Genomic DNA, 27,943 nt, shown 5'->3' on the forward strand with positions numbered 1-27,943 from the left:
ATTTTATGTTTTATTATGTTTGTGTGGCCGGCAGACGTCCGCGAGGGTCTGCCGGCATTACTTTCGTTTTGTTCTTTGTTTATTTTGAATTAAAGTTTTGTTGAACGTTCGCCGGTTCCCGCCTCCTTCTTCCCATAGGCTACATACAAACTGTGTTACAGTATATTTGTAATTTTTTTTTTTTTTTGTAAAAGTCAGTGGAAGCCATGTAATAAATGTTCATGTAAAAAATGATCGCAAAGAAATTACAAAGACTCGTCAAGTCAAGAGAGCAATAATGTGACCTTTTTAACCAGAAAGTTGAGCCATTTTGTCACAAAATAATATTTGTATAAAAAACATAACATAAATTACCAAATGTGAGTACAGACATTTATGTTACAAAAGACTTCTATTTTAAATAAAGGCTGTTCTTTTGAACTTTCTATTCATCTGAAAAATCATGTTTTCTATGAATATTGAAGCAGCACAACTGTGATAATAACAAGAAATATTTCTTTAACACCAAATCAGCATATTAAAATGATTTCTGAAGGATCATGAGGACTGGAGTAATGATGCTGAAAATTCAGCTTTGCCATCACAGGAATAAATAACTTTTTAAAATATTTAAATTGTAATAATATTTCACAATGCTACTGTTTTTACTGAATGTTGGATCAAATAAATGCAGAAAACTTCTTTCAAATAATATATAAATACAGCTGTATGTACAGAGAGAGAGTATGATTAAGATGTTGAAAAAAGAGAAATAAAGCATCAAAAGTTGTTTAATAATAGTTTATTCTCTTTCCGAACATGATAAAGTACAGTACAGAACAGTCCTAAACACTGTCTTCCTGATGAGAGAGTGGAAACAGCACACGTACACTGAACATGCTGTGAATCAAACAGCTTCAGACAATATCAGACATGTGAACACTTGGACATTGATAAAGCCTTATACATGCCACAAAATCTCTCAATTTATTATAAGGTGTGATATAAGGTCTATTCACTTGACTGATGCTAACAAGAGTATTAGACATAAAGGGGGTGTACACATTCTTCATGGAGACCTCACAGTGACATGACGGCTCAAATGGATCAACGGGGGAATTAATCTAGCCTCAAAACTCAATATAGGGGCTGTAGGCATTGTGCTTATACAACATGTTAGCATATGTATGTGTTTTTTGTGTACTACAATCCCTCTTTTTTCTTTTTCTATCCAAAAAGAACCTCATACCACCGGTTTTCTTTGTATTTTTGGTTATGATAAACATCATGCATTTGTGCAGTGTGTAATTTCCTCAATGCTAAACTACTTTCTCCTTTGGGGTAAGGCTTTCCTGTGCAATACAACAGTGACAGAGGGGGGAATCTACCTAACAACAATGATGTCATTGTATTATTTGCATGCTGAATTGTGACTAGTCTTTAGAAAACAGGCTTAATGATGTCTTAATAGAAATGTAATCTACTTTATCTACTTTACATTTGGGTTTATCATTTTACCAAAAACACTGGAATTTCTTAGAGGAACTGTAAATCTAGTTGAAGGTAATGAACCACATTGTTCCCAGATATTCTTTTTTATGTCACACCTGTTTTCACATTCTAACTGTGGTAAAACTAGCTATGAAATTTAACTGTCAGCATCAGTCTCTCTTAAGCCAAATTTACATGTAATAGAGTCTTGACAGATCTGACATGATTATCGTAATATCTTTTGTGCATGTCTATATTAATGTGCTCATAGAAATGATTGATCACATCCAGTACATTGTTCTCAATTAGTCCGCCATGTGTGCAAGCATTATGTGCAGCTGATATTTGTGCAAATTGGATTCATTTTTTTCTTGTGTGTGCGTGTATGGAGGAAGTGCTTTGTGCTTTGTTCGTTTAAGGACAGCTGTGACCTTTTTCGATAATGTTCACTGTGCTCTTTTTAAATAGTACTCATGTGCGATTCACAGTAATGACCAATGTGAGTGTTTTGAAATATAAGGTTATACTTCAGTTCAAGGTGTCCTTGTTACAATGTCATTATACATTTAAGTACCGAGTAATTTTATCACACTTACTATAGGTTTAGGTTAGTTGCACGTAAAGCATAATTTACTGTTATTACTACAGTAAATACATGTAACATATGTAACAAGGACACTGTAAAATGAAATGTTAAATAAATATAATTACACCTGGGTTGGTGTCCTCGTGTGTTGCAAAATTTACACCTGGTTTGTCTCTGCAATGCTAAATTAAGTCAGGTCAGTGAAAGACCACCTATACCTGCCAATCATCTACTGCTGCAAAAAAGTAAAACTCTATGCAGCTTAAAAATTAACTGTCCAAATAAAAAATTTCTTCAGTAAGCCTGATATCAACATGAAGCACACTCTTCAGAGGATTGCTTAATGCAGTTACTCAACTAAGATAACTGTGAATGTAGTTTGAAACTTTACTTTTAAAATTCGTACATTTTTAAAATGCTTAGATTAAAATTTAAATATATTTGGGAGAGACTGTGTACCATTTTTTGCTCTTCCCTTGTGCTTGATCAACTTGAAGTTCCACACTGACATAAGTGATATATGTAGTCATAAAATTAGAGTTCCTGCTAATCCCATGTGGTCACAATTGAGAAACATGTTAATACCAGGTGTAAATGGGACCTTAGAGGCATATATGTGTGTGAATATGTATGCCACATATGTGTTTTGAGAATTTAGAGAGCATATGCACGTTGGAATGAAAATCTGGTTAGTGAGAGTACTGCAAAAGAACATAAAGAGCATTTTAAAGTGTCTAGAGGTGATCAGATTTGATGCGTATTGCCAAGGAAATTGTCCCGCATTCTCTCTATGTCTTCCTCTTGGCCATGCTGGATCGCAGCATCAGTGTGCACTCTTGTGGGACTTCAGGGTTGTCAATCATGCGTTGCCATAGCCGTTGCTCCTCGCCGTAGGAATCGTTCCAATCTACTTCTTTTCCATAACTCAGACCTGCAGGACACAAACAGGTCATTTAATTGCTCTGTATGTAATATCAAAACTGAGAGATCTTAGCTGTGCTGCTCAACTCTCAGACACCCACAGTGGAATCATTTCAAAGGTTGTTTAAAGAAATGAAATGTACTATTATTTTAGCTAGCTAGGTGACAATGTTTTGGATGTTAGTGTTCAGTGTTTTTTTTTTAGGTAATGCACACCAAATAAACCCATTTAGTATATCACAGAGAAATAATCCAAATAAAATGCATTTTTGAAACATTTTACAAAACAAAATATCTCTTCAAAAACATTTAAACTAGTTGGTAAGTTTTTTAGTCTTTGAAATGAGTCTCTTATGCTCACCAAGCCTGCATTTATTTGATCAAAAATACAGTAGAAAACAGTAATGTTGTGAAATATTTTGTATATTGAAATATATTTTTATTCCTGTGATGGCAAAGCTGAATTTTAAGCTGAAAAGTCTTCAGTCACATGATACTTCAAAAATTTAACATGCTGATTTTGTGCTCAAGAAACATTTCTTCTTATTATTAAAACAGTTGTGCTGCTTTAATATTTTGTGGAAACCGTGATAAAAAAATTTTTTCAAAAGAACAACATTTATTTGAAATAGTAAAGCCTTTAATATTGCTCCAAAAAATAAATTTTGCACATCCTTGATAAATAAAAATAACCGTAGAATACAAGTGTGTATATAGCTAAGCTGCAAACAAAGAACATGTCACAGTTATGTTTGACTTATTAGCACAATAAACATATCACTGTCCACATTTACATATCAATGCTTTGTCAGCAATTTAATAGGGGTGCTGTTAGTCATTTCACATGTGAAGAGACTAGCCAATCCTAATAGGGGTCATTTATTTATAAAAGTCTTAAAGGTACAATAGAAAAAAAAGATTTTACTGCAAGAAAACCTTTAGTAATATTTCTAATTATAAATACTGTAAAAGGCCCATTTAACACAATCATCAATGAGAATCAAACGACTTAATCATGAGTGAGTGAAGATATGAATAAAACATTTGTAACAGTACATTAGTTTAGCATGAATACAAAATGTGTTGCACAAAGTAATGCTTCATGCATCATTGATGATTGATTTAGGAGACGTTTAGAAAGAACATTACAGTGGAAATTATATTCAAGAACATTTGGGACTGAATGATTATCTTAATTTGAGTTAGAGAACATTGCACAGTAAAGCATTATATCAAATCTGTACAAATCTGTCCTACTAATGTGGGAAATATAATTTTAAATATGTAATTATCAGCAAGCATCCAGCGGGGATAGAATGCTATGGTAAAGAAGCAGACGAAATGGACTTCCATTAGTGAATGAAAAATCATGTTTCAGGTTGTGCTTTGAACAGTTCGACTCTTATTCCTGAGAGAACTTGAGTATTTTGTGACTGACTTTCCAGTGTTGTTATTGTTAACTAAAACTAAATCTATTAAAAATGTTTTCAGCAATTGAATAAAGCTAAAATACAATAAAATATAGATATTAGTATAAGTTGAAGTACTAAAATGACTAAAACTGAAATAAAATAAAGCTATACTGAAGAAAAAGCATGACAAAATGACAAACTTTTATTAGAATGAATTCAAAATTTTAATAACTAAAAACACTATATAATATACCCATTGTTTGCATAAAATACTGAATGTATCATGTATGCAAATCTTGAAATACATACTCAGGATTTCTGATACAAAGGTAGAGATTGAAATGAAAAAGGCTAAGCTAAAGAAAGACTGACCTGTCCCTGCCCCGAGCCGCACACCACCCAGGAAGACGTTGCTGGCGAGCGGTTCTCTGTCCCACACCGTCAGCTCCAGACACACGCTGTCCAGATCGCTGTGCTGCAGGCCGCAGTATGTGAAGGTGTGATTCCAGCGTGGGTTCACGGTACGTTTCACCACCGCGGTCTTGTGCTTTGTGCTTTTCTTGTCATCAGGCAGTAGGTATCTGATACACAAGCAGAAAACCAGGAGTATGAGTCTGCGAAGTGTATATGAAAGATAAATCAGAGGAAGTCAGCTCACCCTTTGACGAATGGGTCAGAGGACCCTCCTTTGACGGCCGTCAGGTTTTTTGCCTCTTTTACCAGCAGCTCCACCATTCCTCCTTTAGGAAGTGTGATGGTTTTCTTCTTTCCCTTAAGAAATCCCTTTTTCACTGAGAAACAGAAGAAAGCTTGATTAAACACTCCAGTAATATATACAGAGAACTTCTCGGAGCTCAAACAAAAGCTTTGTTGATGGCACGTTAAACAAATAGGGTCCCGTTATAATGTTTAAAGCATCAGAGCATTTTTTTTTTGTTGTGAAAACTATTAGATATGTTAGATGAACTTGCCTAGCATAAAATTAACCTAGAATGAAAATACCTCAGTTTTAAACACAAAATGTTTGTAAATTTACATTATGCATACATGTAAATTTAAACAGATGTTTATGCTATACTTTTAATTTATTTTTTATTTATATATTTTTTATTTTTACTGTACAAATATACTTTTTTATAGCATTTACAGTAAGACACAAAGTGTTTTACAGGCAGCAAAGCAATCTGATAGACACATTTTAAATAAATAATTAAATATAATACTATTAATAATCGCAGAAAATACTTTTTCCACTTAGTAATATAGTGTATTGTAACCTAACTGTAGGCAGTTTGTGGCTTTGAAGCAACATAATAATTCAAGACCACTCCATAAAAATTACTGACACCTTAAAGGATTAGTCCACTTTTAAATACACTTTTCCTGATAAATTTACTCACCCCCATGTCATCCAAGATGTTCATGTCTTTCTTTCGTCAGTCGAAAAGAAATGAAGGTTTTTGATGAAAACATTCCAGGATTTTTCTCCTTACAGTGGATTTCAATGGCTACCAACAGATTGAAGGTCAAAATTACAGTTTCAGTGCAGCTTCAAGGGCTTTAAACGATACCAGATGAGGAATAAGGGTCTTATCTAGCGAATCGATCGGTCATTTTCGAAAAAAATACAACCGTTTATGCTTTATAAACAAAATATCGCCTTGAACGTACTTTCCAAAAAAACAAAACTGACGCCGCGTTCTTCCGTAAGTTGAATAGGGAAGGTGTAGAACATTCAGCGTAAGCGTTATGAAGAATGCGGAAGCGGAAAGTACGTTCAAGGCGATATTTTGTTTATAAAGCATAAACGGTTGTATTTTTTTCGAAAATGACCGATCGATTCCCTAGATAAGACCCTTATTACTCATCTGGTATCGTTTAAAGCTCTTTGAAGCTGCACTGAAACTGTAATTTTGACCTTCAACCTGTTGGTAGCCATTGAAATCCACTGTAAGGAGAATAATCCTGGAATTTTTTCCTCAAAAACCTTCATTTCTTTTCGACTGACGAAAGAAAGACATGAACATCTTGGATGACATGGGGGTGAGTAAATTTATCAGGAAAAGTATTTAAAAGTGGACTAATCCTTTAATATTAAATTCATAAGTGATTTCCAGCCTAGGAAAATTGACATCTACGCCCTTTATTCAAATATTATTTTAAAAAGTGTTAAAGATTTTGTAAGCATATTGTGTAGTTGTGCTTAGAGTTATTTGTTTTTTTGTGATAACACAATTAAACATGGCAAATTGTGCAGACATAATTTTTTTGCCAGACTGTCATAAAAACAACTTTTGAACACATACAAAAACCAGAGAGAGCCAACAAAATATTAATAACTAATTATGTATGATTTTTTCCTGTGAGCTTTTTGTTTTTCTATGCATTTTATTTTGCACAGTAATTTGCCTTTTTCAGCCATTTAATTTTGTCAGCTTAACCAAGTTTATTGTTTTGTTCTTCCCACATATTTAAAATATTTTCCTCGTTTTTTGATGGTTTAATCAAACTTTAGGGTAATTTTAAAGGTGCCCTTGAATGAAAAATTGAATTTATCTTGGCATAGTTAAATAACAAGAGTTCAGTACATGGAAATGACATACCGTGAGTCTCAAACTCCATTGTTTCCTCCTTTTTATATAAATCTCATTTGTTTAAAAGACCTCCGCAGAACAGGCGAATCTCAACATAACACCAACTGTTACGTAACAGTCGGGGTGTACGCCCCCAATATTTGCATATGCCAGCCCACGTTTCCAACATTATAAAAGGCATTAGACAAGGGCAGCCAGTATTAACGTCTGGATGTGCACAACCAAATCATCAGACTAGGTAAGCAAGCAAGAACAATAGCGAAAAATGGCAGATGGAGCAATAATAACTGACATGATCCATGATAACATGATATTTTTAGTGATATTTGTAAACTGTCTTTCTAAATGTGTCGTTAGCATGTTGCTAATGTACTGTTAAATGTGGTTAAAGTTACCATCGGTTATTACTGTATTCACGGAGACAAGAGCCGTCGCTATTTTCATTTTTAAACACTTGCAGTCTGTATAATGCATAAACACAACTTCATTCTTTATAAATCTCTCCAACAGAGTAGCATTAGCCGTTAGCCACGGAGCACTATCAAACTCATTCAAAATCAGAAGTAAACAATATAACAGTATACAATACTCACATAATCTGACGCATGCATGCCGCATGCATGACGAACACTTTGTAAAGATCCATTTTGAGGGTTATATTAGCTGTGTAAACTTTGTTAAGGCACTGTTTAAGGCAAGCGTGAGCTCTGTGGGCGGAGAGCACGAGATTTAAAGGGGCCGCAGCATAAAATCGGCGCGTTTATAATGATGCTCCAAAATAGGCAGTTAAAAAAATTAATAAAAAACAATATATGGGGTATTTTGATCTGAAACTTCACAGACACATTCAGGGGACACCTTAGACTTAGATTACATCTTTTAAAAACATAATCTAGGGCACCTTTCAAAAAATCCCCACTTTTGGTCACCTACTGTAGGTCATTTGTTTTAACAACAATGAAAAGGTGAAGAAATTATATAATTTCTAAATCATACCTTGCACTTGGTCCAGAGGCAGTGAGACATTTCTCTCTGCAGGAATGTACTTCAAAACCACTGTAAGTTCCCCTTTATAGTGCATCACTGCGTCCACATAAGACTCACTCTGACACAGACACACACACATTTCAGTATCACACTTATCCATGTCAACACATTTCATTTGATCTCTCACTGTGTCTGTTTGTGTGTGTGTGTGTGTGTGTTCAGCTCACCCTAGGCTGTAGAGAGAACCACTCCTCTATCTGCGTGTCAAACTCCCAGGAGTCAAAGGTCAGCTCCGTCTCCCCCAGGAAGTTGTTGTGTCCAAAACGATCGTGATGCCACACAGAAACCTGCAGTGTGCGTGTCTCCAGCTGAGAGTGACTGACTACATACTATTCAAAGGGATAGAGAGAGATAAGAGCCTTTAAATCAATATCTCATTTGCGCTATCTCATAAATCTCAATATGAAACCTTGTAAGGCAGGCAGGAACCTCCTCTTACCCTCAGATTTTCATTGAACACTGGGTTAGTGGTGTTGCTTTTGATGCTGGTTTTCCGCTTGCTTTGACGGGACTTGTCTGGCAGAAGATATGTTTTAACATAGCTGCAAACACACACACACACACACACACACACACACACACACACACACACACACACACACACACACACACACACACACACACAACACACACACACACACACAAAATACCAATGTTTTTACTTGATATCTTAGACAACAAATACACAAATTAAGACAACTGATGAAATGAAATCAGAGCTGCCAATTGGTTCAATATTTAAATGTCTATAATTTGTGATTAAGCTCATAGTTATTGAGTTAATTAATTGGTTCAATATTAATAAAAAAAATAAAAAAAATTTAAAAAAAGAGAAAAAAATTTGGGGTTCGGCAATTTATTTAGATATATGTGGATACTGGACAGAGTTAGATTTCTGAACCATTCAACCCCTTTAATGGTGTTGGGACAATGGACATTGATAACATCTTTGGTACATATATACTTTTTATTAGTTAAACAAGGACCTGCTTAGCATAATGCATTTTGGGGGGGAAAAATTATAAATACATATTTTCTAAAGCCATGCAATAGACTAAAAATTCAATTATTGAAAAAAATCCTGAAAATCAACTATTAAAAATTGAAATAAAAGTTGAAATAAAATAAAATAATTATTTGATGAAAAACTTAAACAAAAACAAATGACAATTAGACTGAAATAAAATGTTGAAGTACTAAAATTACTAAACAAAAAATAAATTATAGCAAAATATAAATATTTATAAAACTAGTAAAAAATTAAAAAGCACATAAAATGATTATAACAAACTAAAATTAAAATGAAAACTGAAAATATAAAAATAAAAGCTAATTCAAAATAGAACAACAGTATATTAAAAAAATGACAGAATTTACATTTAACATTATTAAATTAAACAATCCCTTTAAATACAATAAATAAATAAATAAATAAATAAATAAATACATGCAGTGCAGGGATGCTCTACCAGGGCTCGAAGTGAAGTGTCTGTGTGTGTGTGTGTGTGTGTGCCCTTACGCATCCGTGCGCTGTCTCCTCTCATCCCCGGTTGCTAGGCAGCGGCACTCGCGGACGAGCACGTTGAGTGCCCCTGTTTTATAGCTGTAGGAGATGTTGAGCAGGATCTCCCCGGAAACCCGCACATTGCCATAGTCGCCCGTCTCACTGTACACGCTCATCATACTGTTGATGCTGGTCTGGAGACAATATAGGGAGAGTCCTTGGGTGTGCATCTTTCACAAGCTTGTGTTTAAGTGTATGTATATCTCTTCAGTAATACAGAAAGGCAAGAGAGAGAAACTGAAGCGAACATAGCAACAGACAGACACACATCTGTACTCAAACACAAACTGAACACTCACAGTGTCAGCATCTGAGTCAGGTACATTAAGGAAACCCCACTTTCTCTCCGAGGCAGGTGTGGAAGACTAGAATAAGACAGGAGAAAGACAGACAGGAGAGAAGATTGCCAGTATCAAGGCAAGCCAGGAAAAAAAACAGAGAGCAGAGCAGAAGAATAAGAACCTACAATATATTGTGACAGAACACAGATCGCTAGAGCCGAGAAGGAACTTTTTCACATTTGAATATTTGTAGCTGCTGAAAGTGACAGTTCACCCAAAAATGAACATTGTGTCATATTTACCAACCCTTATGTCATTTCAAACCCTTTTGTTCTTCTTTCTTCCATAAAAATAGATGTTTAGCAGAACGTTCACACAGCTATTTTCTAGTGATGCACATTTCGGCAACCAAAAATATTCAGCTGAATTTTTGGTATTGGCTATAATAGTTTTGAGGGGATGAAACCATTGACCAAAAACAGCATTTCTAGTCTAATTTAACACCTGAGAACACAATTTTTTTCCAAAATTGAATTACCCAAACATAATTGTTAGTTTTGGTTTCAGGCTAAATGAAAACTTTCGGTTTAGTTTTGTTAAAAAAATTCATTTAGTGCATTGCTACTCTTTTACATATAATGACATTGAATGGGAACTGGAGCTTTTGGGCTCCAAAAATGACAAAAAGCACCATAAAAGTAGTATATAGGTTTTTTGAAGCCAAAAATTAGATGTAAAGTGTAGCACAGTACATCTTGACAAGGCATAAATGAATTTACATGAAGACTGATAAGATTTAAGAGCTATGGCAGAAAGCAAGATTTTCAACAAGAAATATTGTATCATTTCTGTCTATTCTTTGGAATATTTTATACTTGGAACTTTTCACTCATGTCAAAGAGTAGCACGGACATTTTTCAAAACATCTTCTTTTGTGTTCTACAGAGAACATCATTCAGATTTTGAATGACATGAGGGTGAGTAAATGATGACAACCTTTGAAAACGCGGTGAAAACTTGACTGTTTTGTTGTCAGTGAAAGCCTGGCTAGTTTTTTCTCTTTGCTTGTGAAGAGTGCTAAATGAAGAAGAAACACATCTGACTCATCTAGCTATTAGAGACTGCGTGTGAGCTATGAGTTATGTCAGCTGTTTTGAAAGAGGCCACTTGTCTTCATGTTTGCCTGAATTATATCTCTTTGTTGTGTCTTAATGCACCACCTGCGTCTGTATGTGTGGCCAAGAACCGGGAAATATGACAATGGTGCATTTTCAGTAGTTATTGCGTATTTTATCTATGCTAATTTGTGTGTTCATGAGATTATGCGATAAAAAAGTGCATGTGTGGGTCTGCCAGGTGTGTCAACAAATTAAGTGATCTCATGTAACTGGATATTTTGCCACAAGGAGAAAATGCTAATATTCATAAGGCAGAAAAACTGGAACGGTTTTAGAGGGTAGGGCGTACATAATATCGGAAAAAGAGGGTGAAAATGTTGGGTTTATGGCTCCCCTGATATAAGGCACACATATATAAGTCTAAACATACAGTGCACACATGCAAAACACAGAAAAAGGAACAAATATATATTTTGTTTCAGTCAGACATTTCCAAAAAGCCAGCAAACACGTTGCAGCAAAGCACCTGTGATTATGTTGTTTGTGTGTGCGTGTGTCTGTGTAAATCATTATACCATTGATTGCGCGCTGCAGACACTCCGGTTGGTTTTATAGTGTGCTGATAACACCGCATCAATGTCCTCATCCGAGTCCTAGAGCACAAACACTGCCTTCAACAATATTATATTGAAAACAGCACTGGTTCTCTTTATGCAATCACTCAGTGATATGATATCATAAAAATCACATTACAGAAGGCTGTCTCTGTTATCATTTTAACTCCCTATCCGGAAATCTTCTATCCTGCACACAGAAAAAACTATGAACAAGATTGCAAGTGAGAAGTAGTTTAGGAGACTGCGGCTGATATCTACCCCATCGTTCAGTCCTGGAACTGAGCGGCATCGACTAATCAGGGGATCTTCACTGAAGCCCTCTCCAGGATTACTGAGGTCCACCTCAGAGCGACTGCGATCTGTGAAAGCAGAGAAAATGAGATGCTCTCAACCAAGGTTCTGACTATTTTATATTCTGTAATACTTCTAAGGACATAGAGTGAGCTTAAGACCACAAGTGAACATTTTTCCAAATACAATTTTTACTTTTTTCATTACAAATTATATCATTACCATGATTAAAACAAAGAGTTGAATTGAAACACCTAACATGAATTTCAGAATGTTTTAGTATTTGGCATGTTTCTGTAAACCCTGAAGGTCATGTTCTCCAGCATGATTTAGAAAGATCCAAAGAACATCTTGTGCTTTAAATGGAAGAAAGAACATCTGAAAGTCTGTACAACAGTGTTAACGTGGCCTAAAATAGTGGTTTCTTAACTGGGGATTGAGCCCTCAAGATTACTTAAAATTATTTAAAATAAGACAAAACAAGCATAAAATAAGTTAAAGCAAGTAAAGACAAAAATACCAATATATTTCATTATATTTTATACTTTCATACTTTAGAAAAAAACAATGTCAATTACCACTGGTCTAAAAATGCTTATTTGTGACCCTGGACCACAAAACATTTGTAGCAATAGCCAACAATACATTGTATGGGTCAAAATTATCGATTTTTCTTTTTCTTTCACATATAAGTTGTCTAAATGAAGTCCTTAGCAATGCATATTACTTACAAAAATACATTTTTGATATATTTATAGTAGGAAATTTACAAAATATCTGATCATTGAAAGATCATTAGGGTATTACGTAAAGATTATGTTCCAGATATTTTGTAAATTTCCTACTATAAATATATCAAAAATGTATTTTTGTAAGTAATATGCATTGCTAAGGACTTCATTTAGACAACTTTAAAGGCAATTTTCTCAATATTTAGATTTTTTTAGATTTTTTTGCACCCTCAGATTCCAGATTTTCAAATATTGTCCCAACAAACCATACATCAATGGAAAGCTTATTTATTCAGCTTTCAGATGATGTATAAATCTCAATGTCAAAAAATTGACCCTTATGACTGATTTTGTGGTCCAGGGTCACATTTTAATTAGTGTCATAGAAACTGCAGAATCTTGAATATTTCTAGATATATTTCTTTAACTTTCTTATAGCAAAGAAAAAAAATGTAAAAAGTGGTAAACATTCTGTTTTTGAGCTAAGCATAAGTTTACAAATTCACAGACAGTGATTATTGTTTACATTACAGTATTTCCATTTCTCCTACATATTCAGTGTGGTCTCAGACTTTTGAATCCCACTTAATGCTCTTAGGTTTTTAATATTAGAGTGAACTGATATAAGGACAGTTTCACAGGAAAATGTTGTTCCTGGTGTCATTGGCAGCAATAGTACATATGTCAGGTTGTTGCCATGGTGATACCTGATGAGAGGGAGGCTCTGGATATCGCGATAGAGGGTGTGCTGCAATCTATTTGTCTCCGCCCATCCGCCATCTTTTCAGAAACACTGTCACTGCTTTGTATACTAGACACGCTCTCTGCCCCATCCGGCTGAACAAACACACACACACAGACAGTAAACACAGCTTTCTCATGCACGTTAATCTGTATATAGGAATTAAATTGTTATTGTGTGTTACCCTGTTTCTTGCCTCTGTCTGGGTTGGTGTTTTGACCATTTGTGTTCTCATGTTATTGGGTACTGCTGGTAACCCTGATGGTTCCACTGCAACTGTTCTCTTCCTAAAACAGACACTTAATGAGAGTGAGACACAGACTGTCTTAATGAGAAGACACAGGCTTGAGCAGAATGAAATACTAGCTTACTGCACTATAGAATATACATACACTTTATGTGAATATACAAGCAGTAGGCAAACATTTCAAACAGCGGTATCCTACATTGTTGTTGACCTCATGCATGTTTAATTATTGTTCAAAATGATTGCTGATATTACTCCTGGTTCATTTGTCACATTGCTAATTGTCAAGCATTGCTTTATCGGATAGTGTTTACAGTGTTACATTTTAGCAATTGTAGTAGGTCATCCCATTATTCCATGCGTAAAGAAAAAAGCATACATTGCACAGCATAAATACTATTAACTGCAGGAAATGTATCACAGTAAGTGATTCCAAGCATAGCCAAGTCAAGTTCAATGGACTGTAAAAGATGCCCCTCACCCTTTCCTGTTCTTCCCTGTGCCTTTCTGGAATTGAGGTGTAGGCGATCTCTCATACTGTGGTGTGGATGATCTCTCCATCTCTGATGGTCTGTGAGCAGAGCCACCATCTCCAAAAATAAAAAAAAATATTCATAATAAGAAATGATTTTAAGCCATTAAGCTAAATACACACAGTTCTTTGACCATGTTGGAAAATTTGAGGGACAAAATCTATGTATTATTCAATAGTGATGCACCAAAAACATTTTTTTTTTTTTTTTACTAAAAACCAAAATTAAAGTTTTCATTTAGCTGAAAACCAAACCACCAAACCACCTGTGATAAACTTAGGACACCCTATGATTCAATTGCCTGTAGATCCACTTTTAGCAGCAATAACTTGAAGTAATCATTTTCTGTATGACTTTATCAGTCTCTCACATCATTCTGGAGGAATTTTGGCCCAGTCTTCTTTACAATGTTGCTCCGGTTTATTGAGGTTTGTGGACATTTGTCTATGCACAGCTCTCGCCACAGCTTTTCAGTCAGGTTGAGGTCTGGACTTCGACAGGACCATTGCAACACTTTGATTCTGCTGTAGATTTGCTGGTAATCTTCAGATCATTGTCCAGTTGCATGACCCAGTTTTGGCCAAGCTTTAGCTGTCTGATGGATGGCTTCACATTTGGACCTATGGCTACAAAACAAGCCCAAAATCATCAGCGCTATACCCGCATGCTAGACTTTTGGTATGAGGCGTTTGTGCTGATATACTCTTTTGGTTTTCTCTAAACTTGGCGCTGTGCATTATGGCCAAACATCTACACTTTGGTCTCATCTGTCCAAAGGACATTGTTCTGGAAGTCTTATGGTTTGTTCAGAAGCAACTTTGCAAACCTAAGCCATGCTGCCATGTTTTTTTTAAGAGAGAAGATGCTTTCTCCTGGAAACCCTTCCAAACATGCCATACTTGACCCGTCTTTTTCTAATTGTACTGTCTTACCGTGTGTCTCAATCAGCTCCCTAGTTCAGTAGTCAGGGCACTGATAAGGGTATCAGCCACATTCGCTTTCATTATATACTGGTTCACGACCTAGGGAGCTGATTGAGACACAGGGTTAATCTTTATCATTTAACATGTTAACTGAGACCTGTGAAGTCTGAGGTATACTCTTGGGGTGTCTGCAATTTCTCTGTCTGATCTTGGGGTGAATTTGCTGGGACATCCATTCATGGGAAGACTGGTGTCTGTTTTCCAATTGTGAATAATCTTCCTCACTGTAAATGATGGATTTCAAATTGTATTGAAATGGCCTTGTAACTGTTCCCAGATTGATGGCAGCAACAAGTACTTCTCTAAGATCATTCCTGATGTCGTTCCTCCTTGGCATTGTTTTAACACACATCTGAAGGCTCCAGACACTTAAACTGCTAGAACTTCAGCTTTTATAGGGGTGATGACACTGGCTGGTGATCAGTTAATCCAAGACATTTGATTAGCAGTGCCTGACTGTTACTTACCCTCTTAAATTCCTATGTTAACAGTAAGGGTGTCCTAAGATTGTCACCCATGGCTTTTCCATTTTGGCTTTATTTTTGCTTAGCAAATAATGACACAGTGTGATACGTCATGTGTTGTTGTTCATCTGAGGTTTTATTTTTCCAATTTTAAGACCTGCCAAGGACCAGATGATTTTTTTATTATGCCCTGATACAGAAAACCATGGAATTCAATAGGGTGTCCTACCTTTTTCACATGACTGCGGTAACTTGGCCAATAAAACTTTTAAATTATTATCGACAATGCTGCTGTTCAGCTGGACAAACAATGATAATATATTTCATTTGTATACACTGAAACATGTAACTATTCTAGTTTTCAAATCATTAAATAAAGCCTGGAGAGGAAAACTTTCTATTATGTCAGGGCTAACATTGTGTAAAATGTAGGGCAATATTTACAGGCATTGGTTGATGGGTGTTTGTGTTGACAGTTGGTCTCACCTGGAGGATTGCTGAGGATTGACTGTTTGACTACATCACTGCTGGGTACACTGGCATGTTGAAACCTCTTGGATCTCTCTTCCAGAAACCATTCTCCTGTAACCACCTTCAGCTCCCTATAACAGCCAGTCACACACAGACAACACTGTGTAAGCCCCAATTATAAGTGACAAGCATAGCTTAATTAGTTCACCTCTTTAAGAGCCTATAAACCGCATTTTTTCCCCCTATACTGCATTGACATTTCCTATTGAAACAAGTTGGTGCAGAACATTTAATAAAAGCCAAAAAAATCATCTTTTTAGCATTACAGACCAGATTGTGTATGGATGTTCAGTGTGACTCACGCAGTCTTCGCACACACGGTACATTTGCAGTTGCTGCCTGGAGGCGTAGCAGTGCAGAAGTTGCAGATGCGCCGATGACAATTGGTACACACATTACCCCTCTGCAGGATGAGACCCAGAGCACGCAGACATACGGCACACTCGCGCTGATCAGCTGAACTACGCCGCCCGGTTCGCTTCAGTTCCAGAAGTTCATTTTTCAGCTTCCTGTAGAGGCACAACCAGCATCACTGTTGAGGAGTAACTAAACATAACAACCCTATAAATTAGCTACAGGAGGTGTGTTTCTTTTAAAGGGTTAGTTCACCCAAAAATGAAAATTCTATCATTTATTACTCACCCTTGTGTCGTTCCACATCCGTAAGACCTTCGTTCATCTTCAGAATACATATTAAGGTCTTTTTGATAAATTCTGAGAGGTTTCTGTCTCTCCATAGAGATCTAACGCAACTACCACTCCAAGGTCAAGAAAGGTAGGAAAAAGACATCAAAGTACTCCATGTGACTCCAGTGGCTTAAACTCAATTTTATGAAGTGACGTGAGTGCTTTGTTTGTGCAAAAAAAAAAATTTACCACTTCATTTACAAAATAATATTATCCAAAGCGTGTTCACGCAACAATGCCAGCTCTCATGTGAACACAAAACACATGCATCGTAACGCTCTCGTGAACGCATGTTGCAGATCAATATTTTGACTGAAAATTGATATTTTTAAATTAATGTTTTTTGTGCAAACAAAGCACTCACATTGCTTCATAAAATTGAGATTAAGCCACTGGAGTCACATGGAGTACTTATGATGTCTTTTTCTGACCTTTCTTGACCTTGGAATGGTGGTAGTTGCGTTGGATCTCTATGGAGGGACAGAAAGCTCTCAGATCTCATCAAAAAGATCTTAATTTGTGTTCCTAAGACAAACAAAGGTATTACAGATGAGGGTGAGCAATAAATGACAGAATTTTCAATTTTGGGTGAACTAACCCTTTAACATAGTTTATCCATTCCAAAAAGAAGCTACATTTCCCCCCCAAAATTCACAGATTTGAGTCGCAACATTTTAAATATTTTATCAGAATATTTATTTCATTATTATGTGTTTGAGTCAGTTATATAAATTTGTTGCATTGCACCTAGTGTAGACAGCAGCACTGCTTATAATGACTTCTATTTGCTTTTGTCATGCTGCAATTAAATTATAAATTATCTAATTGGGAAGTTGTATACCTGTTTTAATTAGCTTCAGTGTGATTAGCTCCTTTTTTGTAATTTTTTTGAAGTTTATAGAATAGCTAACTACTTTTGCAGAAGAAAGAAAGAAAATGTGATGATGTGCAAAGTGGAAGATGCTACCTGATGCGTTTCTCCTCTCGTTTCCTGAGCTTCTCGTCTTTCTGGAGAACACTGAGGATCATCTGTCTTTCGTGCTCCAGGAGGAAGGACAGATTAAGGGACTCGGTTGTCTTCGCCATGACCATTTAAAGAACTGCTCACAGAGCTCAAGGAAAACTCAGCCAATCAAACTGGCCACAAACCAATCACAATTATACTTCATCAATGCAGCTAGAATCCTCATGAATGAATGAAGGACTGCTTTATTTCATCTACATATCCCCACAAAGGTCATCTGCCCTCTCCTTCAGACGATAACATTCATCTCTCAGTAACTGTGGCAGGTCTTGTGATCCTATTGGTCAGTGCATTAACCTTTTCAGCTGCTGAATGCCTGCAAGCATAACATCCATATAAAAACAATCAGTGATTAATCAGGGTATTTTATGTGTAATACTTACAATATAAATGTGAATTATGAATCATTATTCATGTCTTCTGAGCTGTTAAAGTCAAATTTAATTGTTCTTGATCTTTTTAAATAATAAAAGAGTTGAAACATCCAACAATGTTCAGAAATAAAAAATATCATAAAAAAACTTCTATTCAAACTAAGTTAAAAAACACTGATTGTTCTTTCCATCAGTCTGTTTGTAAGGGTCAGAGAGAGAGAGAGAGAGAGAGAGAGAGAGAGAGAGGAAAGTCATAATGAAAACTATAATGAAATTATTACTCTTTTCAGAGCAAAAAAAGAAAATCACAATGGCTTACAAATAACCTCAAGAGGAAAAAGTGATTAATGTTTAACATGACCACTTTAAAACCATAATGATTATGCCTCTCATAACATGTGTGTATCCTTATATATAACAATAATTTAGAGACAAACTCAAGCCATTTTTATCTGGTTCAGCATGACAGACTAGATTATAGATTATGATGGCCTTTATTATCCGTTTTGTGAATAGACTGACAGTCCAGATGTCAGCATGACAGCCCAGCCAAACTGATATAGCTACTGCTACTAGTCACCATTTAGGTTTTTATCTAAAGCGACAATACACTAATTGCAGTGGCAGTCTGCCAGCGGCAATCTGGGGTGAAGTGACTTGCTCGAGAGCACAAGAATAATAGAACAGGGCAGTAATCACTGTACATCATGCATACTTGGGACTGAACCTACAACCTCTGCATTAATAGCTGGCACTTTCCACAAGATAATAGGGCTTGGAATTGATAAAAATGTAAAGCAAATTAAATAATGAAATCCTATGTTAAGAGTTCTCATAAATGAAAAGGACACCAGAATTCCATACAAAGAATTGTTTTCTTACAATAACTGTGGTAATAAGAGTTGAATGAGTCTGCATAAATGCATTCAACACTACAAAAAACAAAAAGTGAAATAAGAATATTTATTTCTCTTACTACCATACTAGAAAAAAAAAAGGTTCAAATGATATTATACCCTTGTTGTCACAGTTTTATGCCATTTTCTTTTTATTTGGAATCACTAAAATTCAATACTGCAAATTGTGCATTACATTTTTAGTAAATAAAATAAGTTAATTAAAAATGTGATATTCACATCACAAATCATTCTAGAATGTATATAATTTTATTTTATTTGAACTTTTAGCTGAACTAATATTTGAGACTACTATTAATAATGTATATTATGACATTTTAATGATTATTATAATACCATTATAATAATCATATTATTATTATTATTAGAGGGTTAAAAGGTTACATTTCATCCTATGTTGATTTTATGTGAGACAATGGTTTGTCTAACATATCTTTTTGTTCTCTCTCCAAAGGACATGGGTATTATTTTGATTTTATTGCAATTTGTATCCTTAGAAGGTGCCAACTCCAATCAATAACCATTTCAATCATGTTCAGTTGTCTTTGCTAGAAGCCCCATCAAGACTGAAGCATTTTACTGGCCTGGATCTGTGGAGGACTCCTGTTTGAAACACTGATTAATGGGTCATATCCAACTCCCAGCACTGTCTGTATGCATGAACTAGGTTAATATGTAGCATTTACTGCATGTGTGTGTATATGTAATCTCATCTTTGTTGCAGGTTTGTTTGAAATTAATAGTGAGTGACAAATGGGGAGGACAGAAAATGAGTGTGCCTGTGTGTGTGGACATGATTTACTTTCTTTTATGTTGTCTGACAGAATCTGATACACCATGTCTAAGACCAGCCTACACAATCAGAACCTTCAAAAGCTGTTTTTCACACCATCATTTACACTTAGAAAGGCGTCTGCCACTGGTGACACAACCACACATGTACACCTGTGTGTCACACACAGGTGGCAAATTATTTGTAATGTCGCAGCAAAAAAATTGCTTTAGACTGAGTTGCATCTGTGTATGTTTGTGTATTTGTGTGTAACTGAGGTTCTTGTTCCATTAAGTGTCTGACTCAACAGGAAGACGTGGAGCAAAATTAATTCAAATTTCTCATGCGAGAACTGATTACAGGGACACACAAATTGAAAGTGTAGCTTCAGTATCTCCACTGCGGAGTAGGACAGCATGAGCTAGCAATGTCTAGCAGCACTACTAATTAAAAAAAAAAAAAAAAAAAATCACTTCTGCGTCTTACTGCCATCATCGGCAGGCAGTTGTTAATATGTGTTAGAGTCTGAATGTTGGAGTGTTCATTATACACTCCTGAGCAAGGTACTGCTGAGCTGCTTCAATAAAAACTGCAGGGTTACAAAAGGTGTGGCATCTCCCTGGATCCCACCCTAAGTACACACATTAGTGTACACAAAGCCCTGTATCAACACACCAACACGCAGTTCTCTTACGTTGTTAAACAATGCCATTCAAAAGTTTAGGGTCAGTAACATTTTTAATGTTTTTCAAAGAAGTCTCACCAAGGCTGTATTTAGTACAGTTTAAAATAACTGAATATTCAGCAGCCATTACTCCAGTCTTCAGTGTCACATGATCCTTGAGAAATCATTCTTATATGCTGATTTGGTACTCAAGAAACATTTCTTTTTATTACCAATGTTAAAAACAGTTGTGCTACTAAAGGGTTAGTTCATGCCAAAATAAAATAAAAAAAATCTGTCATTAATTACTCACCCTCATATTATTCCAACCCTCTAAGACATTCGTTCATCTGTCCCTCCATTGACAGCTACACAACTACCACTTTGACACTTCAAAAAGTTCATAAAGAGATCATAAATCCATTTGAATTGAGCGGTTTAGTCCAAATTTTGTCCAAACACAGACTGAATTTAGGCTTTTATTCACATATAAACATTCATCAACTCACATCTGTCGTGGTAAACAGAACCTCAAGCATGTTTGCTTGACGTGCGAGCACCAGTGAGGTTCATTCTCATGTGATACAGCATGTTTGAGCTTCTACAAGAACCAATGAGGTTCATTCTTGCATGTCAAGTAGGTCTGAGCTTCTGTTCATGTTCGCTGATCAATGTTTATATGTGAATAAAAGCCTAAATTCAATCCGTTCACGATATAAAGCGATCGTGTCTCTTCAGAAAATTTGAACTAACCATGGATTAGCTAGTTTTACCTTTTCTTTATGAACTTTCTGAAGCGTCAAATTGATAGTTGCATAGACTGTCAATGGAGGGACATAAATCTCAGATTTCATTAAAAATATCTTCATTTGTGTTCAGAAGATGAACAAAAGTTTGGAACAATATAAGGTTAGTAAATTATAACAAAATTTTCATTTGTGGGTGAACTAACCCTTTAATAATTTGTGGAAATTGTGAGTTTTTTCAGGATTCTTTGATGAATAGAAAATTCAAAAGAACAGCATTTATTTTAAATAGATTTGTTTGTAACAATGTCTGTTGTCACTTTTCAATTTAATTGCTCAAGTATTAATTTTTTTTTTTTAAATTGCTCCAAACCTGTGTGACTGACTCTTCCATGGAACACAAAAGCATCTGTCTCTTTTTTTGCAATGAAAGTCACAAGGATTTGAAATGACATGAGGGTAAAAGAACAGCAACGTTTTAATGTCTTAACAAATGTTTTAATGTCTTCTTAACAAATGTTTTAATTCAAAATTTTCATGAACTAACTCCTTAAACAGCATAAAATAGTATAGTCCACACCTGCGTGTACCTGGACTAATTAAGACACAAAACAATAATGAAACATTCAATGAAACCTGCGAGCACTGTTAATTCATTGGTACATCAGGCTCTAGCACATGAAGACACCAGGCGGAAAAAATGCTGTCTTCAAGTCCTCCTGGGAAATTTGTATTTACCAGCTCAGAAGTCATCATTACGATTTGAAAAGTTCAAAAGATTTTGGTGGGGAAAAAGGATTTCATATTTCTTCATCTCTTTTTCACTTATTGATAAAAGAGACATGATGCTTTTCAGCCCTAGGGCCACATAACGAAAAGCAATGGATGCGCATGTAATTGGTTATTTTTCTATGCATTTTAGCTTTCTCATGCTGAAATGCAGTTGCACGAGCCTGTCACTTCAGAACGGCCAAATGAGCAGTATTTTCTGGCAAGCCTTTTTTGTATTATTCATCAAGAGTACGCTGAATGCATGCAAAATAAACAGTGAAGTCAATATTGAGCATGTTTTAATTATGCTTCACAATCCTGATTTCCCCACTGCTAATTAAGACACTGTGGTGCTGTTCATGTGTAAATATGATCATCCCTACATGACCTGAAAGCAGCATTACAGATGATAAGCATGTTGCATGAACCATGGGAAATGTAGTTCAGTGCATAAATCTCAAGAGAACAAGTCAACAAGCTGCCAGTCCAGCTCTCAGCTCACAGTAATTACTCTAATGATGGAGACACATTCACCAACAACACCTGGCTTAATAGAGATTAGATTCATGCATGTTTTATGCCTTTCAGAGAGGCTGCATTAGCATAATAAAAAAGGGGCACAGAGCTATGAAATGCAGATTAGCAAGACAAAAATGAGTCTTGGGTAGTACGTATGGTAGTGGAAGACCTAGATTTTCAGTAGCCAATGGCAATATTAAAATCTAGAGAGCATGATGGCAAATGGTCAGTATAATGCCAATGCACATGAATATTGTAATTTAATGGCAGAAATTAGATTATTTAAAATTTTTTTTACTCAACTTTGTGTAAAGAACACCAAGGGGAACAACTTCTCACCAAACGAACATGGTAGATCGGAAATTCATGTATAAATATATGGTTCACATACTTTTAAAATGAATTTAAGTAGCAGAAAAAGGAAATTATGTTGTTTTCAGCCCTCCACACACATTCAGATAGCATATGAAGTAAACCACGGACTAGTGGACTAATGACATGCAATGCAATGTAATGTTGTCCTTCTCTCCAGCTGTGCCCTGTTGAATCTTTAATGCGTGCTTCTTTTTTAAACACACATACACACAAATCAATACAAAATGTCAGTTATGGGAAGTAAATTGTTAGTGTTAAAGCATATCAACAGAATTATCTGTGCAGTACGTCTCAGTCAATCATATTATAGTGAGGTGTATTGTCTGAACATGACAGATTTTGGTCCTTCTATCTGTGATGCCTATTACACTTTTCAACCCACATTCTCTTTTTTCAAGACCAGTGCACATTAAAATTAGAAAAAGGCCTTAAAAATGTATGAGTTTGCTTTCAGTCTTTTTTTATAAAATTGATTTAGTTTTTATGATCCTGCTGCCACTAATGTCACTGTCTGGATATCTAATTATGTTAATATTTCTATCCTTCTTATAGTGAAGATAATACATTTTCTTCGCGAGTATCACATATATCAGTCACTCTTTTACAAATAATACGGACGTTCAGTGATTTTGTAGGGGTGAAATTGTGCCTCAAATACACAAACCATGTCCACATGTTTTAATGCTTGAAATTTGTTGCAAGAGCCACATGTGAAAGGACACCCAAAGAAAAATAGAAATGCTAATCTCACAAATGCAAATTCTTTTATCGTTTCTTTTAGACTACAATTTTAACAGTCTCTGAAACCTTCACCCTTTCTGCTCCTCTCTGGTAGAATGAGCTGCTGGCAGAGATTTTTTTCATGATTTATGGATTTTTCACGATTTGATCCATAAACTTGCAATTCAATTTAATCTCAATTTAATCTGGATAAATATCAGCTACAGTACATGTTCATTTTTCTCAAGGAAAAAATCTCTCTCAACTACTGTTGTAAACTATACAGGTCAGCTGGTACCATAATATTTATAACATTATAATTCATACATAATAACATTATAATATTTTTAATGATATAAGAGTAAAAAAAAGGAATATGTAATATAGTGTGCATATACTTAGCAAAATGCTCCACAGAGTTAATTTTTCTAGCCAACTAACATGCTATGGTCATTGAATGGCTTTCCTGAGGCAAATGTAATGTTACATGACATACTGTTCACAAGCTGTTTATTTACATCTGTCCGCGGTTTGAACACTGATTTAAAGGTGCCATCGAACGTTTTTTTACAAGATGTAATATAAGTCTAAGGTGTCCCCTGAATGTGTCTGTGAAGTTTCAGCTCAAAATACCCCATAGATTTTTTTTAATTCATTTTTTTAACTGCCTATTTTGGGGCATAATTAGAAATGCGCCGATTCATGTTGCGGCCCCTTTAAATGCTATCGCTCCCCGCCCACAGAGCTCGCGCTTGCCTTGAACAGCATAAACAAAGTTCACACAGCTAATATATCCCTCAAAATGGATCTTTACAAAGTGTTCGTCATGCATACTGCATGCATGCGTCGGATTATGTGAGTATTGTATTTATTTGGATGTTTACATTTGATTCTGAATGAGTTTGAGGCTATATGCTCCGTGGCTAACGGCTAATGCTACACTGTTGGAGAGATTTATAAAGAATGAAGTTGTGTTTATGAATTATACAGACTGCAAGTGTTTAATAATGAAAATAATGACGGCTCTTGTTTCCGTGAATACAGTAATAAACGATGGTAACTTTAATCACATTTAACAGTAGATTAGCAACATGCTAACGAAACATTTAGAAAGACAGTTTACAAATATCACTAAAAATATCATGTAATCATGGATCATGTCAGTTATTATTGCTCCATCTGCCATTTTTCGCTGTTGTTATTGCTTGCTTACCTAGTCTGATGATTCAGCTGTGCACATCCAGACGTTAATACTGGCTGCCCTTTTAATTCTAGGGCATCTTTAACGATTATATGAGAAATTATAAATTTCAGAAAGTTGTACCGTATCTTTACCCTTCTATGCTCATTCATGTTTATTTTATGCTATAAGTAGTAGAAAAGAGGAAGAGATGATCGGTTCAGCTTGAACTGAGGCGCTATGGCCAAAACGGTATTGTTTGAATTTTGTAATAAAATTTTAAAAATTTGAAAGCTGAGATTTTTTTTAATGTCAAAAGTAACCGGCAATGTCTTGTCTGTCGGCGCGTTGTCAGTGTCCTCTCTGCTTTGTGATGTTTTTTCACTGCGTGAGAGAATTGACGTGTGGCGTGAGAGTTGGCAGCCCACTCCACAATCTAAACCACTTGCACTTAAACACACAAAAGCTTGTTCCTAGTCTAACTTTCTAATAAACAAGGCATTGTGGACTATGAATATTGTTTGGCTCTATAATGAATTGCTTATGTTCTTCTGTTCTAAGTAGCTTTAGATAAAAGTGTCTAAAATGCAAAAATGTTTGAGTCTTTTTTTTTTTTTACTTAGATTTTACTCTCTCCAGTAATCTTACATCTCCACATATTTTTAAAAGAGATCTCAACAATGTTAAAAACTCTGTTCAGATCTTTAGATCTGCTAGATTTCAATAAAAAACTTAAACATAAAATAAATAAAATAATTATTTGAACTATGCATCCCACATTCACTTCATAGCTTATATACTCTTACCGTATGTTAACAATTGTCGCATTAGTGTCTACTTTTATTTCTTCTAAGAAAAAACATCTGATACTTCAATTAAACATTATTAAACATCCTGAGCTATGAAAGAGTATGAACATCTGAGCCATATAATGTTCTCCTGGCCAGTCAAACTGATTTGCTGTTCATCAGCTGCCTTTTATCTTGATTATGCCTCACTCGGGTATAAATAGCTAATGCTTCTGAAAACAGAAGTGATTTACTGTATGTTGTTGCTCATAGTACACAAAAGATGACATACCAAACCTTAAACCGTTACCTACCAGTATTTGTCAAGAGTCTAGCACGCTTAGAGGCATTTTGTCCGTCACTGCTGACGTCACCTCCGTGATAAGACGAATATTTAGGGCTCAAATATGCGTGTATAACTTAGTTCAATCTGTACACCAGTAGGAAGTCTATTCTAGTTCTCAGTGTGATTATCACTGTAACAGCATTAATAAAAGACAGATTATACAGATAATGCTTATTAACAGGCAACAACATCCAGCACTAATGGGCCAGTTTGGCATTCATGACATCATAATAGCCCTGGACAGCTTTCCGCTTGGTATCAAACTGAAGGATAAACACAGTGCACTGGCACGTGCTTAAAGATGTAATCATGTGGAAAAGTACATAGCAAAGGCTGGGGCACGTTGTCACAAATAAGTCTCAACTCAACAGTAAATATTGCATAAATTGCTTGATTTCTCTACCAGTTTTGTATGTTGGTTTCAAACAACTAATTTAAAACTAAATTAGGTAAAATAATAAATTAGATAATTTCATTTGGTGAATTATATCCTACAAAAATATCAATACCAACCTTTTTTTTTTAAATAGTCAGGTGGACACAAATAGAGCCAGAATGGAAGTCATTAAGATATCTTGTCCCCAAGACTTTAAGGCATGTATCTACAGAAATTCACTTTCAAAAATAAACATACCCCAATTCATTTTCACTGGAGTAAAAAGTAGGACAACCAGCCTCATATAATATGTGCAATGAACACCACCGATTAGATTGTAGTGGCACTTTTGAACTTTAACTACAAAAAAAAAAAAAAAAAAAAAAAAAAAAAAATATGAAAACGACTTCAGGCTACCTCAAAAAAAAAAACAAAAAAACAATAAAAAAAACCGCTCTGCTGCATTGCACCTGTTCAAACACCTGGTGAGACGACATTATATGTAATGCCACACAACAGCGTTAAAACAGGCTTGTTTGTCAAGTGATATCTTCTGCTACTGACTTTTGTGGGGTTTAGACTGTTTTAAGATGATGTAACCGATGTCTAAAGAAGATACAGACTGTTAAACATGAGACAAAATAGGAGCATTAAGTTCCAGCGTCCATCTCACCTTAAAGCTGCGTCTCTGCCCTCAACCCGCATACATGAAACACACCAGGATATAAACTGTTGTCCTACCTGCCGCAGCCTTGGTACATGAATATCCCCTGAACTGCAGTGCTGTTACATAGTCAGGAGCAGTTTTGTAGTGGTGTGTTCATTGCAGCCCGAGCTCCGAGCGCGAGGCAAACCCCCCCCACGCACTCGCCGCTGGAGATGTTCATAGCGTGGGCGGAGTTTGCGCTCCCACGGATTCCCCGTGACCGTGTACACACACGCGCGAGCGCGCGCGCACACACACACATACGCAGTCTTCTACGTGTCTGATTCATAGGAGTGCCATATACTCCCTCAATCTCTGCAGCCGAGACTAGAGAGGGAATATCCTCAGCATATTTGTCAGCATATGTTGAGTCAGACAGACAGACAGACAGACAGGTAGATAGATAGATAGATAGATAGATAGATAGATAGATAGATAGATAGATAGATAGATAGATAGATAGAAGGGTCATTCTACAGAAACGTCCACTTTTCTGTCCCTAGACTTTACAGAAATATTACACTTAAAAAACACTTTAGTTTTAGATTAGATTAATGTCTTGATATTAAATGATGATATTAAATTATTTTATTTTAATGTATAATATATTTTGTTATTAGACTACTAACCTATTATCCAAATCTACCCTATAGGCCTACAATTAAATGGGGGGGAAAAATCCATTATCTTACTTATGTTACAAAGCTGCCATCTGCTGGATAGTTCAGGTAGTGCTTTGTCTAAAAAGTTAATTAAGATTTTAAAAAAGAAATGAAAAAAGAAATATCTATATTTAATACTCACATTTGTTTTCACTCTGTCTGAACTAGTAAACACAACGAGTGT

At 35.6% G+C, this 27,943-nt stretch overlaps 1 protein-coding gene across 4 annotated transcripts; it reads right to left on the reverse strand.

Moving 5' to 3' along the window:
- Positions 1–765: 765 nt before the first annotated feature.
- On the reverse strand, positions 766–27,320 carry sytl5 (synaptotagmin-like 5). 4 transcript variants are annotated; one of them, XM_048193777.1, is made up of 17 exons: positions 27,133–27,320; positions 17,787–18,159; positions 16,435–16,641; positions 16,088–16,203; positions 14,103–14,211; positions 13,559–13,661; positions 13,340–13,469; positions 11,869–11,969; positions 11,569–11,646; positions 9,894–9,959; positions 9,550–9,728; positions 8,470–8,572; positions 8,198–8,359; positions 7,980–8,088; positions 5,048–5,180; positions 4,762–4,970; positions 766–2,987 (listed from the first exon to the last, which is right to left on the reverse strand). In XM_048193777.1, exons 2-17 carry the CDS (start codon positions 17,909–17,911, stop codon positions 2,845–2,847), a joined length of 2,073 nt encoding a protein of 690 aa, XP_048049734.1. In that variant the 5' UTR covers positions 17,912–18,159; positions 27,133–27,320; the 3' UTR covers positions 766–2,844. The 4 variants fall into 4 exon arrangements, with proteins under 4 accessions (XP_048049734.1, XP_048049732.1, XP_048049733.1 ...); XM_048193775.1 differs by having other exon boundaries at positions 13,559–13,673; XM_048193776.1 differs by having other exon boundaries at positions 13,559–13,673; positions 27,065–27,320.
- Between the last annotated feature and the right edge of the window lie 623 nt (positions 27,321–27,943).

The sequence above is a fragment of the Megalobrama amblycephala genome, linkage group LG6 (genome assembly GCF_018812025.1).
Source record: "Megalobrama amblycephala isolate DHTTF-2021 linkage group LG6, ASM1881202v1, whole genome shotgun sequence".
NCBI classification, from domain to species: Eukaryota; Metazoa; Chordata; class Actinopteri; order Cypriniformes; family Xenocyprididae; genus Megalobrama; species Megalobrama amblycephala.

What these genes read in the sequence shown, in the direction of transcription:
- sytl5 (XM_048193775.1), bottom strand. Translation starts at nt 17,911, where the DNA reads ATGGTCATGGCGAAGACAACCGAGTCCCTTAATCTGTCCTTCCTCCTG. An exon ending in ACCGTGTGTGCGAAGACTGC is followed by an intron (nt 16,204 to 16,434) that starts GTGAGTCACACT and finishes TGGCTGTTATAG; the next exon opens with GGAGCTGAAGGTGGTTACAG. An exon ending in ACAGGGAAGAACAGGAAAGG is followed by an intron (nt 13,674 to 14,102) that starts GTGAGGGGCATC and finishes ACTCTCATTAAG; the next exon opens with TGTCTGTTTTAGGAAGAGAA.